We start from the raw sequence: 16,998 nt of genomic DNA on the forward strand, positions 1-16,998 counted from the left end.
TTAAAAAATATCTTTAGTGTGTGAGTATACATAGAGCAGCCCATACACCAAGCCAATAATAGTTTGTACATGTCCAGTTCCGTGACACTGGTGACAAATCTCAGAGCTGTGCCCCATTCCCACTCTCCTTTTCCGAGCACCTCCTTACTCAACTCCATGGACTCGCCAACCCCTGAAGTTCTCATCTAATCCCTTGAGTTGCTGTTTCTCTTTAATCCCATACAGATAGTTCTTAAAAATCTATATCACTTATAAACTAGTCTTCAGCTTTAAGAAAATGTGAGAGCATAGTTTTAAAATTTGCAGATTACATCAGTACAGTAGTTTCAGGCATTCCTCCAGCATCTGTAGCTCCAGAAAGTCTGGATTCTGTGAGAGTCTGAAATGCCGCTCTGCATTTGGAGGACATTCAACTCTGTTTAGCATCTTATTCATGGGTGCCTGTGGCCCCTGCTGTTTCGCCTTTTTGCCCCGAGCCTTGGAAGACTGATCCCTAAGGCACCCTTCAGTCTTTTATCTCCTCAGCTCACAGCTATGAGCATCATTTTGCCAAAGTTGCTGCCACCATGCTCAGCCCTGCCCAGAGTTGACAGCTTTCTTCTCCCAAGTGAGGAACGGTCCATCCGGGATATAAGTGTCACCTCCTCACGCTTGAGCAGCTCAGAACCACCTGGAGACCTTTTTGGAACCAGATTGCAGGCCCCACTTAGGCCTTTTGAGATAGGGCAAAAATCTGCTTTTCTGGAAAGTTCCCCTTCGTCATGTTGATGCTGCTGTTCTGGTTACCACCTGTTGAGAAGCAGGAGCATATGCTGATCCTGCCCACACTGGGGAGATTTGTAGACCCAGAGCACCCCCAGCAAAGGAAGTGGCACGACAGGTGGTATGGGGTGGGGGTGGGGTGAGTGAGCCTGTAGTGTCTCTACAAGTCTCCGTGTCTGAGGGTTTAATGTCCCCTGGGTGATACAAGTGGTGTGGACTCCATCACTAAACCACTAAAGGTTGGCACCTGAGCTCCCTCAGCAGTCCTGCTGAAGAAAAGCCAGATAGATGATCTGCTTCTCAGAGATTACGGTTAAGAAGGCCCGAGGGAGGACTGACTGTACAGCAACAGGCTGGTGGTGTTTGCAGGGTTCTGATGGGCACCGAGCTACAGATGGGCAGCACGTCGCCCCTCGCTACAAAGGGAGAGATCCTGTCTGTGGGATGCAGGGCCTGCTGCTGGATGGACCGTTAGCCTGGGTCTTGTGCTTTGGGAAGGCAGTAGCCCAGACCACTGGGAGAGAGGAGGGAGAAAGTGGTGTCTGTCTTTCCTCCCATGATGTTAAAAAAGCCTGCAGCCTTATAATTCCTCGTCTGACAGTAAGCAGACATCCTGGGCTGACAGCCTTGACCCTGACTCCTGAGAGGAGCCCTGGCTTCTAGCTTCTGAGGGAGAGTGAAGGCTGATGCCAGTGCCTGACAGATTCTGTTTGCATTACAGGAAGTTCTGGGTGTGGGACCAACTTGACCCTTCCTGCTTACAAAACATGGGAATGACACTTTCCCTAAGTCCAGGAGGGCTGCCCTCCATATACCCACCAAAGCCAGGCCAGGCAGCCTCTTCTTCCTATCCAGGGATTGGCTCAGGATGAGCATGTGACCCAGGCTGATGCAAATGAGCCTGTTGCTGGAAGAACTTGCTTCCCTTTGGTTGCGGTATAAATGGAACCTAGAACTCAGGGGGTCTGGGAAGGGTTGTTGTTAGGTGCTGTTGAGTCCAGTATGACTCACAGAGACCCTGTGAACAGATCTGAATTCTGTTCTATCCTGTGCCATCCTCACCATCTCTGATACACTGGAGCCCATTGCTGCTGTCACCATGCCAATCCACTGTGATGGGGTCCTCTCTTTTGCTGACCCTCCACTCTTCCAAGCGTGATATCCTTTTCCAAGAAATAACTTCTCATAACAACATGTCCAAAGTATGAGAGACAAAGCTTTGCCATCCTTGCCTCCAAGTAACACTCTGGCTGTACTTTTCCCAAGATACACCTGTTCATTCTTTTGGCAGTTCATGGGATATTCAATACTCTTCTCCAACACCACAACTCAATGACATCGATTCTCCTGTCATCCTTATTCATTATCCCTCTCTCAGATGCATAGCAAGTAATTGAAAAGACCATGGCCTGAATCAAGGACACCTTAGTCTTCAAACTGACCTGGCTCTTCAGTATTTTGGAGAGGTCCCTAACAGTGGGCTTGCACAAAACGATACATCTCCTGATCTCCTGACTGCTGGTACCAAGGGTATTGACTGTGGAGCAAAGCAAGATGAAATCATTAACAGTTTTCAGTCCTGTCTTATCTATCATGATTTTGTCCACTAGCCCAGTGGTAAGGACCGTGGTCTTCTTGATGTTAAGACACAATCCATACTGAAGGCTGTGGTCTTTGATCTTTTCTGCGGCAAGTGCTTCAGGTCCCCCTTGCGTGCAGCAAGCAAAGCTGCGTTATCTGCATGACACAGCTTGTTGATGAGTCTTCCTCCGATCCCAATGGCACGTTCTTCTTCATGGAGTCCACCTTCACAAATTATTTGCTAGCATACAGATTGAATAGGTGTGGAGAAACGATAGACCCCCGACACATACACTTCCTGATTTAAAACCATGTAGTGTTCCCTTGTCACTACAGCTTCTTGGTCCAGGTGTAGATTTGGTATGAGCACAATTAAGCACTCTGCGATTCTCATTCTTCTTAATGTTACCTGTAGTTTGTTGTGACCCACGCAGTCAAATACCATAGTCAAGAAAACACAGATGGACATTCTTCTGATATTCTCAGCTTCCAGCCAGGATCTATCTGACATCAGCAATGATATCTCTGGTATCATAGCCTCTTCTAAATGCAGCTTGAACTTCTGCCAGTTCCCTGTCAATGTACTGTTCCAGGTCATTTTTGGAATTGTTTTTGTTTTCAAGTCAGAACTAACCCATAGCTGACTTCCCATTGGGTTTTTCAGGGGCAGTAAATCACATGGGAGGAGGATTGCCCATCCTTTCCCCACGAAGCAGTTCGTGGATTTGAACCATATGCCTTTGCGATTGCAGGGCAGCTTCTTACCATGAGGCCACCAGCGCTCATTTGAGGGATGTCATACAGATTTAGGAGAATTAAATAAAGCCAGGCCTGATATCCCTTAACTTTTATTAAAAAGACAATAAATTTTCCTTTCTGGAAATTTTTTTTTTTGCTTTCTGAATTTGACTTGTAAAAGCTGTGACAAGAGGAGCTCAGATGTAATCATTGCTTTCCCTACCTTACGACGCAAGATGACACACCAGCTACAAAAGCCTTGGGCTCCTGTAAGGGACAGTGTTATTAGGACTCTTGGCACCAAGATGATAAGACTGGAGTCTGGGTTTGAACCTCAGCTCTGTTACTTACTAGATGTTGCAGGTCTTACCTCATCTATCTGAACCTCAGTTTACCTAACATCTAAGATGACCATGACAGTATTATTTTAGGATGCACTTGGCAGGGTACCAGTATGTGGAAAGTAATTCCAATGACAACAAATGATGGCAGTGAACATGTGGTGATGAACACAGCAAAATCCTGTAGGACCAGAACTCAGAATGACCTTGTTCTTCTGAGTCTCCTAAGTTTTCTGCCTTGAATACTGCCTCTGACCTTTTTCCAAAACCCCACTCTAATAGGAGGTATTTGCATTTTCTTTCTCTGATCGGCTTCCTGTGCCTTACAGTTTTTCCGGATTTTGCTGCAGTAATGGCGACTCTGGATGACTGTTGTTAGGTGCTGTTGAGTCGACTACAACACGTAGAGACACTGCCGACAGCAGAGCGAACCTTGCCCCATCCTGCACCATACGCAGCGTCTCTCATACGGCTGAGTCCTCCGTTAGAGTCGCTGTGTTGGTCCATCTTGTAGAGGGTCTTCCTGTCTTTCTCGGACCCTCTACCTTTCCCGGCACGATGCTCTTTCCAAGGACTGGCCCCTCCTGACAACATGCCCGTAGTAGGTGAGAGGCAGTGTCTCTCTCTGTGCTTTTAAGGAGCACTCTGCTTGCACTTCCTCCGTGATAAATTTGTCTGTTCTTGTGGCAGTCCCTGGGATATCCAGTGCTCTGTCAACATCATAATTCAGACCCTGTCAAGAGTCCCATGTGGGTGGAAGCTGCCAAGAAAGCCTGTGACTCCTGGCTTTGTGGGGGTTGGGGAGATGGTGCAGGAGGCCACGTGACTGAGGGTGGACAGCAGCCTGGCTTCTCTCAGGCCTTCCTGAGCCCCTGCAAGTGCCACCTTTGGCCCAAGTGGCACCAGATCTGTGGTGCGTCGTCCCACCCCAGCTGCACCCTTGGTGCCTTATGAAAGTTTGTTTGCTTCCAGTACAATGAATCTGGGGGTTCTGGACCAATAGCAAGAATGAAGCCAAAGCTGGGGAGGTGGGGGATACTGGCAGGTCACAGCCCTGCAGGGTCACGTGTCTGCTCATTCTTAAGCTCCCAGATGTCCCCTTGGGAAGCCACATTGTTTTTCCACCATGATTATTCCAAGTCATAGTGTCCTTAATGACAGACCTCCATCCTAGAATTCTCAGGTTTGGCAAGTAAATATGTAAGGTGACTAATTCCTTTTTAATTTCAGGTCAAGCAGTGCATTTCTATTACGCCATGTACCACCACTCTGTCAGTTTCCCATACTGTAGAGGCTTGCATGTTGCGGTGACACTGAATCCTATGTCACTGGCATTTCAAATACCAGTAGGCTCACCAAGCTGATGACACAACCCTGCTTCCTGAAACTGAGGAGGACCTGATGCACTTGCTGCAGAGGGTCAAAGACTGCAGCCTTCAATATGGATTGAGGCTCAATGTCAAGAAGACAAAGATTCTCACCACTGGACCAATTGGCAGCATCAGGATGGATGGTGAAGAGATTGAGACTGTTCACAGCTTTAGTCTGCTTGGCTCCACAGTCAACACTCTTGGCACCAATAGCCAAGAAATTAAAAGACATATTGCCGTGAGAAAGTCTGCTGTTAGGGACCTCTCCAAAGTACTGAAGAGCAGTGGTGTCTCTCTGAAGACTAAGGTGCACCTGATACAGGCCATGGTCTTTTCAATCACTTGTTATGCATGAGAGAGTTAGACAGTGACTAAGGAGGATAGATGGAGAATTGATGCCTTTGAGCTGTGGTGCTGGAGAAGAGTATTGAGGGTACCATGGACTGCTAGGAAAACAAACATTCATCCTGGAGAGGGTTAAACCAGGCTGCTCCTTGGAGGCAAGGATTCTGAGGCTTCATCTAACATACTTTGGACATGTTGTAAGGAGAGACCAGTCCTTGGAGAGGGACATCATGTTTGGGAGGGTAGAGGGCAGGCGCAGGAGGGGAAGACCCTCTTAGGAGGTGGATTCAGTGACTGGGGTAATTGGGATGAGTGTGTCTGAGACAGTGCAATTGGCACAGGACAGAGCAGAGTTTTGGGCTCTTGTACACAGGGTCGCTATGAGTTGCAAGCGACTCGACGGCACATAACAACAACAACAACAACAGGCTCACCAATGGGGGATAGGTTTTAGTGAAGATTACAGATTAACAAGTAGGATTGGACACCCGCTTCTGAAATGTTTTGAGTACCATCGAGTTAGAACTGACTCTTAGCTGACCCTCCAGCAGGTTTTCAGAGGCCATCAGTCATATGAGAGGAGATTGCCTCCCTTTAGCCTTTGGAGCAGCTGGTGGATTCAAACCATGTACGTTTGCATTGTCAGCACAATTCTTTACCACCAAACCCCTAGAGCTCCTGCCTTCTGAAATAATGCACCCACAAATACTCTATAAATAGCAGCACATTGTTGGGTAGAGTGCTGGCTGATGAGCCCCTCAGGTTGGAAGGCTCTCAGGGTAGAACAGGGGAAGTGCTGCCCCCTCAGAGTGGAGTTAACCTTAATGTGGATGGAATAAAGCTTCCACTCCATGAAGGACCTCATTTGCTAATGGGACATGAGTGCAAATGAGAAAGAATTGCAAACACCCATTAATAATTGGAATGTGGAAGGTATGAATCTAGGATAATTAGCAGTTATAGAAAGTGAAATAGAACATATAATGATACATTTCCCAAGCATTAATGTGCACAGATGGACTGGTACTGGCCAGTTCGACTCTGACAGTCAATCCTATGTGCTATCATGCTGGCAGTGGCGAACTGAAGAAGGATGCTGTTGCATTCATTGTCATAAAAGAACATCTCCGTATTTATCCTGAAGTACAGCGCTGGATAATATCCATGTGCATCTAAGGAGGATTTGTTAATATAACAATTGTTCAAAGTTAAGGACTAATCACTGAACCTAAAGCTGAAGGACTTAAAGTTTATACCAATTTCTGCATTTTGAAGTAGAGTGAACATGGAATCAGTGCCTATAGAATACAAAATTTGGGGAAAACCTGTTGTCATTATTAAGTGCCATCAAGTTGAGTATGACTCATAGCGACCCTATGAACAAAAGATATGAACGTAGTCTTGTCCTGCGCCATCCTCACACTTCCTGACACACAAGAGCCCATTACAGCAGTCACCATGTCAATCCACCTGGTTGAAGGATTTCCTCTTCTTTGCCAACCCTCTACCCTTCCTAACATCATGTCCCTCTCCAAGGAATAGCCCCTCCTATCAATATGTCCAAAGTACGTGAGATGTAGCCTCATCATTCTTGTCTCCAAAGAGACACCAGCTGCACCCTCTCCAAGACTTATCTATTCATTCGTTTGGCCTTCTATGGGATGTTCAGTGCCCTTCTCCAACATCACAACTCAAAGTCATCAATTCTTTTTCTGTCATTCTTATTCACTGTCCACATCTCAGATGCATAGCTAGTGATTGGAAAGATGCACCTTAGTCCTCAAATTGACATCACTACTTCTCAGTAATTTGGAAAGGTCACTAACTGCAGATTTCCCCCCATTGTAATGCATCTCCTTATTTCCTGATGGGGAAAAACTAGCAGACTGAAAATAGGACTTTAGTGGTGGAAATGAAGGCTAGAATTTTGTACCACCGACTTACTCACTGAAAATATCTTTTAAGAAATATAATCAATAGCTATACACATAGACAGTACAAGATGGCATACACAGGAATCTAATGACAGCTGTGGAAAGAGATGGTAGTATTCTCAGTATCATCAGTCAGAAAGTCAGAGGATGACTGTGCAACAGACCATCACTTAATCATATACAAGTTCAAACTGAAGCTGAAGACAAAGGGTGGGGAGAAGTCCACGAGAGCCAAAGTATACAACTTTGAGCATATCTTTCCTGAATTTAAGAGCCATGCCGTGAATAGATCTGGAGCACTGAACACTGATGGCTAGATACTAGATAAGTTGTGGGTTTTTAAAAAAGGACATCATCATACATGAAGTAAGCAAAAGGTCTTTACAAAGGCATGAAATAAAAGAGTGAAACAGATGTCAGGAGAGATCCTGAAACTTGGTGGAGAAGCTAGAGTGAAAGGATGAAAAGATGGAATAAGAGGGCTGAACAGAAGATTTCAAAGGGCAGCTTTAAGAAGACAGAGTATTTAAAAAGTGTACAAAAATATGGAGTTAGATAGAAAGCCAAAAGAGAAAAATATGCTCAACATTTCTCAAGATGGAAGAAGAAAAGATTTAAGCCTTGAGTTGTGCTGCTGAAGCATTCTTTAGAGAGCACTATTGAATGACGTTTTTGTAGTTAGGTTGAGTTGCACTCTATTAACAACAGACTTGAAACCTGTCCTATCCTGTGTCATATTCATATATAACTAAAAAGCACTTATTTTTAACGAAGACTTATTTTGAGGATATAACTAAACTTTGTTACTCACCCACCCCATCTATTTTGCAGAAGGGTTAATCCAGTGAACGTTATAAAGTAAGTACGGACATCTTGAAGAGTTGGAATCAACGTTAACTGACAGAGAACAACTTCCTTTTAAGTCATCATAAAAATGTTTAAGAAAGAAAGAAAATGAAAAGGAATAAAGGGCGACAGGGGTTTCCAGTTGAACAAATCTATTTTATCTAATACGTTCAATCTTGGCTACAGTGCAACAAAACTCCCAGTGTCGCACACTGTACACACCGGTGTTTCAAGGTGGTCCCCATTCCCCTAATGCTTCCAACTCTCTGATGAAGGAGTACGTAGATCTTCTCCTTGATGCAGTCTTTGTTGTAAGGTTGGTAAGTCTGGGTTAACGGCTCGGTAAACAAGACAGCTGAGATCTGCCAGATCATCAATAATATCAAACAACTGACTGACATATGTGACTGAAGGGCTGTTGGGATTCATTCTCTTCAGATGTTCCTGATACATTTTACAAACGCCCTCCATGCATTCAATCACAGATTCATTGTGTAAATTCTGCCTTCTGGCCTCTTGGTAGGCTCTACCAACAAAATGGTGTGAGCCATTGTGCCAACTATCTCACTGCAGCCACTGTCGATCTCACTGCCGCACACAAGCCAAGCCACACGCTTCTGACAGCCCAGCGAAATACTTTTTAAAAATGTATTTAATCAACTATCATCCCCTTTGGGACCAGCAGTCAGGAGATCAGGAGATTATTGTATTGATGAAATATGCTGTCAAGGAACTTTCCAAAATGCTGAAGAGCAATGATGTCCATTTGTGTGTGCCTGATTCAGGGTATGGTCTTCTAAGTCTCCTGCTATGCAGCTGAGAGATGGACACGGAATAAGGGTGAGAGAAGTGATGCCTTTGAGTTGTGGCTTTGGAGAAGAGCACTGAATATCCCTTTGCCTGCCAAAAGAACCAAGAGGTATGTCTTAGAAAAAGTGCAGCCAGAGTGTTCCTCGGAGGCAAAGATGACAAAGCGTTGTCTTTCATACCTTGGACATGTTGCTTGGAGAGGCTATGGGACATCATGGTTCTGAATCACATGGTGACATGGTGTGAGCCACGCAGTGCTTACCGATTTGTTGAGTCACCAGTGTGAGCCACTCAGTGCTCACTGATTGGTTCAGTCATCACTGTGAGCCATTCAGTGCTCATTGATTGGTTCAGAGTCAGCAGTGTGAGCCATGCAGAGCTTACCAATTGGTCCAGTCAGCAGTGTGAGCCACGCAGTGCTCACTGACTGGTTTAGAGTCAGCAGTGTGAGCCACGCAGAACTCATTGATTGGTTGAGAGTCAGCAGTGTGAGCCACGCAGTGCTCACTGATTGGTCCAGTCAGCAGTGTGAGCCATGCAGTGCTCATTGATTGGTTCAGAGTCAGCAGTGTGAGCCATGCAGAGCTTACCGATTGGTTCTGTCAGCAGTGTGAGCCACTCAGTGCTCACTGACTGGTTCAGAGTCAGCAGTGTGAGCCATGCAGAGCTTACTGATTGGTTCTGTCAGCAGTGTGAGCCACTCAGTGCTCACTGATTGGTTCAGTCATCACTGTGAGCCATACAGTGCTCATTGATTGGTTCAGAGTCAACAGTGTGAGCCACGCAGTGCTCACTGATTGGTTCAGAGTCAGCAGTGTGAGCCACACAGTGCTCACTGATTAGTCTAGTCAGCAGTGTGAGCCATGCAGTGCTCATTGATTGGTTCAGAGTCAGCAGTGTGAGCCATCTATGCCCAGAGATTGGGTCAGAGTCACACACTGTCAGCCTGGAGACCTAGGTGACAGTTTGGTAAGTGGTGCTGTCTTCCAGTGGTGCTTGCTGAGCTGGCAACGTGAGCCTGGAGATTCAGGGCACTTGTTCTGCCACTCCGTAAAGCATGGTAACCAGGGAGAGACTGAGGCATCCTTTGAGCCTCTTGAGAACCATCTGCTTAAGGGCAGAGCTATGGCTCTTTGAGTTGTCAGAGAAATTACAGAATGCCTAGATAAACCTGAATTTTCAGATAAAGACCAATGATTTTCCATTTCTTTCAATCCTTTCAATCACACAGTGAGGCAACACTGGAGAGGCCAGGAGCACAATCCCCTGGGGATGTGTTCCTGTACCTCTGAGTCGAAGCCCACTCATAGCTGACCTTACAGTGGGTTTTCAGAGGCAGTAAATCATACAGGAGGAGAGCGGCCATCTTTCTCCTGTGGGGCAGTTGGTTCGAACTGCATACCTTTACATTGGCAGTGCCATTCCTTCCCCTTGAGCCTCCAGAGCTGCAGCTTTAAGCCTCGCTGGCCTCCCCAGCCCTGTCCTTGGCGAGGCCTGGCTCATGGCCAGCGTGGATGCCTCCCTCAACCCCAGGTCAGGGTGCTGTGGCAAAGAGACGCTGCACTCTGTGTTCTCTACCTTTATTTTCTAGAACAGAACATGTGCAGCTGTGTGGGCTTTGTGCCTGATGCCCCCACCCCTGCTCTTGACTGTATCAGAAGCTGGCCATGACCAGGGGGACAGAGATAGCACAATGCCCAACCCCTCTCAGGGGAAGATGGTGACTGGCCCCAGAAGGAAGTGGCTTGTCCTCAGAGAGGGGAGTCCTGAGGTCTCTGGAACCTGGCTGAGATACATCAGACTGGGAACCAGGACAGACTTGAGATGTGGGCACACCACGCTCTGTACCAGCCCTGTGACCCCACAGAAGTGGGCAAAGGAACAAAGCTCCAGGCTGGGACACCTACTATCCCTGCCCTTTGGAGGAGACGTGATAAAATGGGGCACTGATGTGGCTTCTTGGCTCAGGGCCTCGTGCTCCCCAGGGTAGGCAGGGCGGGTCTAGACGGCATCAGCCTCACTGTCTGACTCAATGATGTCCAATGGCTGAAGGCGCAGGGAGTCGTAGTTGGGGGGCGGCGTGCCCGGGATGGGCAGGGTCTGCTCGTCGGTGTAGGCTGCAGCGCTGGCACCATGGGCGGCTACGTCAGGCTGGAAGCCGAAGTTGGTGTGGGCCTCCACCAGCTCGGCCACGGTGGGCGGCGGGCCCTCGTAGCGGGCGCGGGCCTGCCTCTGCCGCAGGCTCTTGGAGAGGGCCACCAGCTTGATGATGGTGATCCACACGAAGTCAATGATGATCTCCGCGAACTCGATGAGGCACAGCACCGAGCCGCCCATCCAGAAGCCGAACTGGCCCCCCAGGTTGGACAGCAGCCAGACGATCTGTGGGGAGAGGAGGCCGAGGCCCGTGGAGGCCGGCGGCATGCAGACCTAGAACTGGGTCTCAGGCCCCAGGGACGAGGGTTGTTGGGCAGGAAGGACAGAAAGGGTGGCTGACTCAGCCCAGGGATAAATGCAGAGTTACAGGAAGCCCACTCATTCCCCTTGGACTCAAGACCCTCCCACCATCAGGGTTCAAAGGGGGACAGGGCTGGGGTGTCAGACTCACGTTATTAGCTGTTGACTCCTGGATGGTCCGATAGTTGAATTCTTGGAAGTAGATGTTGAGCTTGACAATTCCCTTCCTACGAGAACCAGCAAGAGGGTCTGAGGCTGCACCCAACCACAGAGTAATAGAAAACGAACACTTTCTAATACCTTTAGCAACAGAATTCCTTCTCCTTTGCCAAAGGACTCTCTTTTGCAACTAATAAATAGAAATACAGCCCCGGTGTAAGAACAATTTTAGATTATCCTAAGGGAAAGACACTCTCTCTTCAACTCACTGCCTTGAGTCAGAACCTCCCGTGGGTTTTGGAGGCCGTAGATAGCACAGGAAGAGACTGCTCATCTCTCTGCCATGAACTGGCTGGTGGAATCGAACTGCCAGAGAGATGTGGCCTTTGGGTTAGCGCACACCTCCCTACTGACTATGCCACCTGAGAAATATTAGCATTCAAGCCCTCTCTGATTTTCTGTCCCATTTGTTCCTGTAATCCATAGCTGGAAGTTACACTTCTTAAATTACAACCTACGAATGGCGCCGACTGTCTCCAAAATATTGTTAAGACTGGGCTGACTAGTTTGAGACATGACCACCAAACCAGGGCATGTAGAGGAGGTCCTGTGAAAACTTGTCCCATTCAATTGTCCTGCCCCTCCCCTGCCCTGGATAGACCCCTACAGTGTCCAAAACAAGGAGACAGATTTGGGAAGCTCATGGTCTGTCTCCCAGATGCACGCATATCATGGAACTGCTGCTGTTTCCATTCCAACATCTGGCTCTGAGATTGGTTTCTCTGCTGGTGGGCAGCACAGCTGTGGTTTTCTGGTAACAAGACAAAGGCCTTGACCTCCCTTGAGACACCACACACACACACACACACACACACACACACACACACACACACAAACCACACAAGCCAGAGGTGGTTTAGAAGTCTCCCGAGCCCTCCTCGGGCCTAAGCTCACATGTCCACTCCCACAGGTGGTGCAGGACCCCTAAGTGCTGCCCTTCCCAGCTCCCTCTGGGGCTTGGGCCCACAAAGACCATCTGCCCAGCACCCCATCCGGTGGGCCCCCTGCTCAACCTCATTGCGACAAGTTTCCTAAAGGCCATGGAGGGAAGGCTGAACTCCTTGTCCTTGTTTTTGGCTCTGAAAACCATTCCTTGAAGGAACATCTTGACCCACAGTTTGTGACCAGCCTTTGACATCTGACCATTTGTGTTGGTGAGTGGGGACTGGACAGCCCTGGCTTCAGGGGGCATGACTAAGCCTATCACGGAAGACTGGCTGATAAGAGCCCTGGACACAGAGACTCAGAGAGCTTCCTGGGTGACATGGACACCTGCTGCTGGCCCAGGGGAGCTCCACATCGAGGACACTCCTAGACCAGGCCCTGTGCACACCTCTGCTGTATCTTTTGTGCTATAATAATTCTGCCCTTGTAAATACGGCATGCTTTGGGAGTTGTTCCAGTGAATTCTGAAGCCAAGGGAGGAGGCAGCAGGAAAGACGTGCTTCTGGGGACCGCTGAGCCTGCGGCTGGTGTCAAGGGGCAGAGAGACCTAGCCCCCCATCTGTGGCCAGGGGCCCTGAATGCTGAGGTGTCAGGGTCTGCCTGTGTGGCTGGGGTCTGCCTATGTGGCCGTCTGAAGGACAGTGTGTTCTTTTCACTTGTTAGCATTGACCTTGCTCTGGGTGGCACTCAGCGGGAGAGCTCCGAGGTAGATAGTGTCGATGATGTTGTGTGCCATCGAGTCAGAACTGGCCCACAGCCGATTCTCCCACAGGTTTTCAGAGGCAGTAAATCGCATAGGAGGAGGCTGCCCATTTTATCCTGCTCAGTGGCTGGTGGATTTGAACCACCTGCCTTTGGGGTGGCAGCACAGCTCCTTACCACTAGACCACCAGAGTGAGCTGACAGTAGAGACGTGTATCGATTGTATCTGGAACATGGTGTTCAAGCTGATCTTACAGTGCAACTACTCTGCCCCGGGCGAGCCCCAAGGTTCAGCTCTGAGCACATCCCTCGGTTCGTGGGTGGAGAGGGGTGGTCAGGCCGGCTCCTCCATGACACCTGGTGCCCCCAGAAAGGCTCTGTTTTCTCACGTCTCCAGGCCTTGCCCACATTCGTCTTCCTGGACATGTTTGTATAGTTCCTGCTCCTCCTTGGAGGGTCAGCTTAAGTGTCAGCTTCCAGCCCGAACCTCCTTTCCCGACGGCAGGTCCCCCGAGAGGGTACTATGTGACTTTCATCACCTATTTGCATATCTCTGTCTCTAGAGGGAGCTCTCACGGCCTAGGAGGTGAGAAGCTGTTCTATCAAGACTGAGGCAGGTGGTTCAAATCCACCAGCCGGTCCACAGGAGAACGGTGGGCATTCTCCTCCCGTGTGATTAACAGTCTCTGAAAACCCACTGGAGGGTCAGCTATGGGTTGGTCTGACTCCATGGCAATGAGTTGAGTTGATCTCTAGACGTCCACTGATAGTATAGGCCTGTGTCTTCATTTGCACGGACAGAGATGGAGAGGTGGACTGAGTGGAAGTATGGATGATCAAGGAATGGAGAGAAAGAAGGATGAAGAAAGGAAGTGTGGAAGGCTGGATGAAGGCCGGATGGAAGGATGGACAGCAGGATGAAGGAGTTGATGGCGATGGAATGGGAGAACAGTGTCTTTTTCAGGGGTGCTCGCCTCTGCATCCCCCCACCTTGGCTGCCTCCCACGCCCACTCTTCCACCTCGAGCCTGGTTCCTCCTTCTGATCTGCAAGACGATTTCTGAGCAGCCATCTGTCCTGTGATCAAATCCGTGCCCTCAGTCTCTGGTCCCTCCCTGGCTCTGTCCCAGATTCCCAGGTTCCACGCTCACCTGCTCAGGGTGATATTGGGCTGTTGGTCCCGCTCCAGAGACAAGACATGGAAAACCCAGTCCTGGGAGACAAGAAGGCAGCTAGAGAAAAAGGGCACCTGTAGCACTCCCTGGCAACCCGCAGAGAGGTAGACCAGCCGGCCACCCTGCTAATGCCCTGTGGGACAGCGTGGTGGACAAAGAAATGACCGCTCTAGTCTCCCACAGGTTATGGCCAATGTTAAGGAGCAGGAGAGGGAAGGAGGGTCTCCAGACTGTCCTGATAGGCCTTGGCACCATCCCCCGCTGTTCCTCTCCTCTGTCCTGGCACCTGACTTCCTTCTGCCAGGAGATTGTCCCCCGCCTTACTCATGGGACAACCTTCACCCTTGGGGCATCTGCTCCGTTGAGGTCCTTCCCAACACCCTACCCCAAGCAGGAGGGTCTTCCAGCTTCTCTCTCATCATCCTGTGTCGTCCCAACACCGCCACTGTCCTCACACTTGGAGATGAGCTCATTTGTATTTCTGTCTACAGCCCATCTCTCTGAGTGCAACGTTAAGTTCCCTAAACGCAGGGACCATGTCTATTTTGCCCACTGCTCTGTCCCCAGCACTGTGCTTGGGAAAATACTGGATGGAGGGAGGAAGAGTGAGGAGGAGTTGGGGGGGTACCCCACAAAGAATCAAAGAGACCAATCCCCAGTCCAATGAGTGGGGGGCTTGGCCACTCACTCTGTCATCTCACCTCTGAGGACTCGGAAGGCCACTCGGCCATGGAGATGGTCATCGTGTACTTGGTGTCGCTGGAACAGAGAATCCACCGTGTTGCTCTCCTGCCAGCGGTGCCTTCTACCCTCCGCGGGGGTGCTCTCCTTGTACCCCAGGCCACCCCCACTCCCCAGCCCCTCTCCTCAGGCACTCACTTGCAGGACTCACTGCACTTGCTGATGCACGCCTCCCTCTGGCTCTCGCTCCTCCGCAGCGCTGAGTAGCAGTAGGCTGAGCAGATAAGAGCAAGCGGGCAGGTGGTTAGGGGGCATCTCCAGGACACCCCGCTTCCCCTCAGAGCCCAGGGCCACACCGGGGCTGGAGGAGGGTAAGAGCCAGTAGCCAGCCCTCCTGCTCTCTGTGTTCATGGTAGGGAGCACCCAGGGCCTTGGGGAGCCTCAGCTCTGTCTCTGGTTGGCCTGGCGGGGTGATGTGGAAGGTGTCTCAAGCCAAGGGTCCAGGCTCCCAGACCTTATGGACTCAGCAGGGATGAGAGGGGCTTTCCCCACATCCACTCTTCCCATTTCTGCCCAAGGTCTTGCTCAAAGCAGGGGACTGATTGTTGGAAGGTATCAGGTTTTCACTTCTTGCCAGCACATTCTGCTAGCACCCTTTATATTTGGGCCCCAAGCACCAGGCTCAGGATCCTCCTCTTGTGGTTTTGGGATTTGAGTCCTGGGAGGTCACTTTACGGCAGCAGCTCCCCACTGCCCTGCTACCTGAGCACCTCACAGAGAGGCCCAGTGAGCATGCAGATAGCATGTCTGTCCTTGTGTCTGCGTTCACATGCTCACATGTGTGCACAAGGCAAGCCCTGGAGAGCATGCACACAAGTGTCCCCAGACACGTTCGTATGAAAACCAAGTAGACCGGTGCATGCTTGCCGGAATGCCCAGGCTCATGAATGGTGATACAGACATGACCACGAAGACAGATATACTCTCATACATCCCTGGTTCAAGTGCACATATCCTGGATACTTAGCTGGCCCCTGCAGAAGACTGCCAAGGTCAGTGCGCTAGGAAGGAAGGGCTATGGCACCAGGGAGCCCTCTCCTTTCCCTCAGAGGTTCTGTGGGCAGAAGCTCTAGCCGGCAAGAGCCCACGGGCCCCACTCACCCCAGTCCGGGAAGTCCTGATTGTTGCAGTATTTCTCCCCAGAGGGAAGTGGGTACAGGTAGTGGCCACAGCTGCAGTTTTGGATCATGTGGTCTTGGAAGCAAGAGCGAAGACAGGCCTGGGCGGGGGGTGGGAAACAAGGGAGAGCAGACGTGTGGTGCATATGCCTCCACCCTAGTCCCCAAGGGAAGGGGCCCATGGACAGCCTGAGGGAGCCTGGAGATGCCCATAGAGTGCCCTTCAGCTGAGAAGAGGTGTAAAAGGGGCCCATGGTGGGGTGGCGTTGTCCTTCCCCCTGGGCATCCCCAAAGGGCTTTGGGCCAGACTCCAGCAGCTCATCTCTCCGTGGCAGGGTCTCTGCTGCCATTCAGGGCAGGATCACCCAGGTGACACTGCTGTTATTGTTATGTGTTCTCAAGTCACCTATGGCTCACAGCAAACCTACGAACTACAGATCTGAGCCTTGCCCTGGCCTGCGCCAGCCTCATCATCTCTGATATGCTTGAGCCCACTGTTACAGTCACTGTGCCAATCCATCCTGTTGGGGTCTGCCTCAGGACTCTCGAGAGGAACAGGAGCCACATAAACCCCAGAGGCGAGGAGGTGCAGGTTCCAGAAAGAACAGTTTTGTTAATTTTGCCAGGATTCAGCCCATCATGTTCACTGGGACTGGATCCATGGCCTCTCAGGAGATTAAAGAGGGAGAGGGAGAGGGAGGAAGAGGGGGAGAGAGAGGGAAGGAAAGAGAGGGGGCAGGGAGGAGAGAGGAGAGAGAGGGGGGAGAGAAAGGAGGGAGAGAGAATGAGCGAGAGAGAGAAGAGAAGAGAAGCGGAGAAAGAGGAGAGGAGAGGAGAGAGGAGAGAGGGGAGAAGAGGGAGGAGAGAGAAAGAGAGGGGGAGAGAGAGAGGAGAGGGGGAAGAGAGAGAGAGAGA

General features: G+C 49.9%; 1 protein-coding gene and 1 pseudogene across 1 annotated transcript in view; both read right to left on the reverse strand.

Annotated features, from left to right (window-relative positions):
- Positions 1 to 8,087: 8,087 nt before the first annotated feature.
- On the reverse strand, positions 8,088 to 8,468 carry LOC102852255 (annotated as a pseudogene).
- A 2,260-nt stretch (positions 8,469 to 10,728) lies between these two features.
- Positions 10,729 to 16,998, reverse strand: part of LOC102855240 (amiloride-sensitive sodium channel subunit beta-like) — a 33,083-nt gene continuing 26,813 nt past the window's right edge. The window contains exons 7-12 of the mRNA XM_006892635.1: positions 16,067 to 16,184; positions 15,104 to 15,179; positions 14,926 to 14,983; positions 14,201 to 14,262; positions 11,336 to 11,411; positions 10,729 to 11,109 (exon numbers count right to left, since the gene is read on the reverse strand). Of these exons, the coding sequence (XP_006892697.1) occupies positions 10,729 to 11,109; positions 11,336 to 11,411; positions 14,201 to 14,262; positions 14,926 to 14,983; positions 15,104 to 15,179; positions 16,067 to 16,184 (771 nt within the window). The remainder of the gene's footprint in view (positions 11,110 to 11,335; positions 11,412 to 14,200; positions 14,263 to 14,925; positions 14,984 to 15,103; positions 15,180 to 16,066; positions 16,185 to 16,998) is intronic.

This window comes from Elephantulus edwardii, unplaced genomic scaffold (assembly GCF_000299155.1).
Source record: "Elephantulus edwardii isolate Elephantulus edwardi_28Jun2011 unplaced genomic scaffold, EleEdw1.0 scaffold00117, whole genome shotgun sequence".
In the NCBI taxonomy this organism is placed as follows: Eukaryota; Metazoa; Chordata; class Mammalia; order Macroscelidea; family Macroscelididae; genus Elephantulus; species Elephantulus edwardii.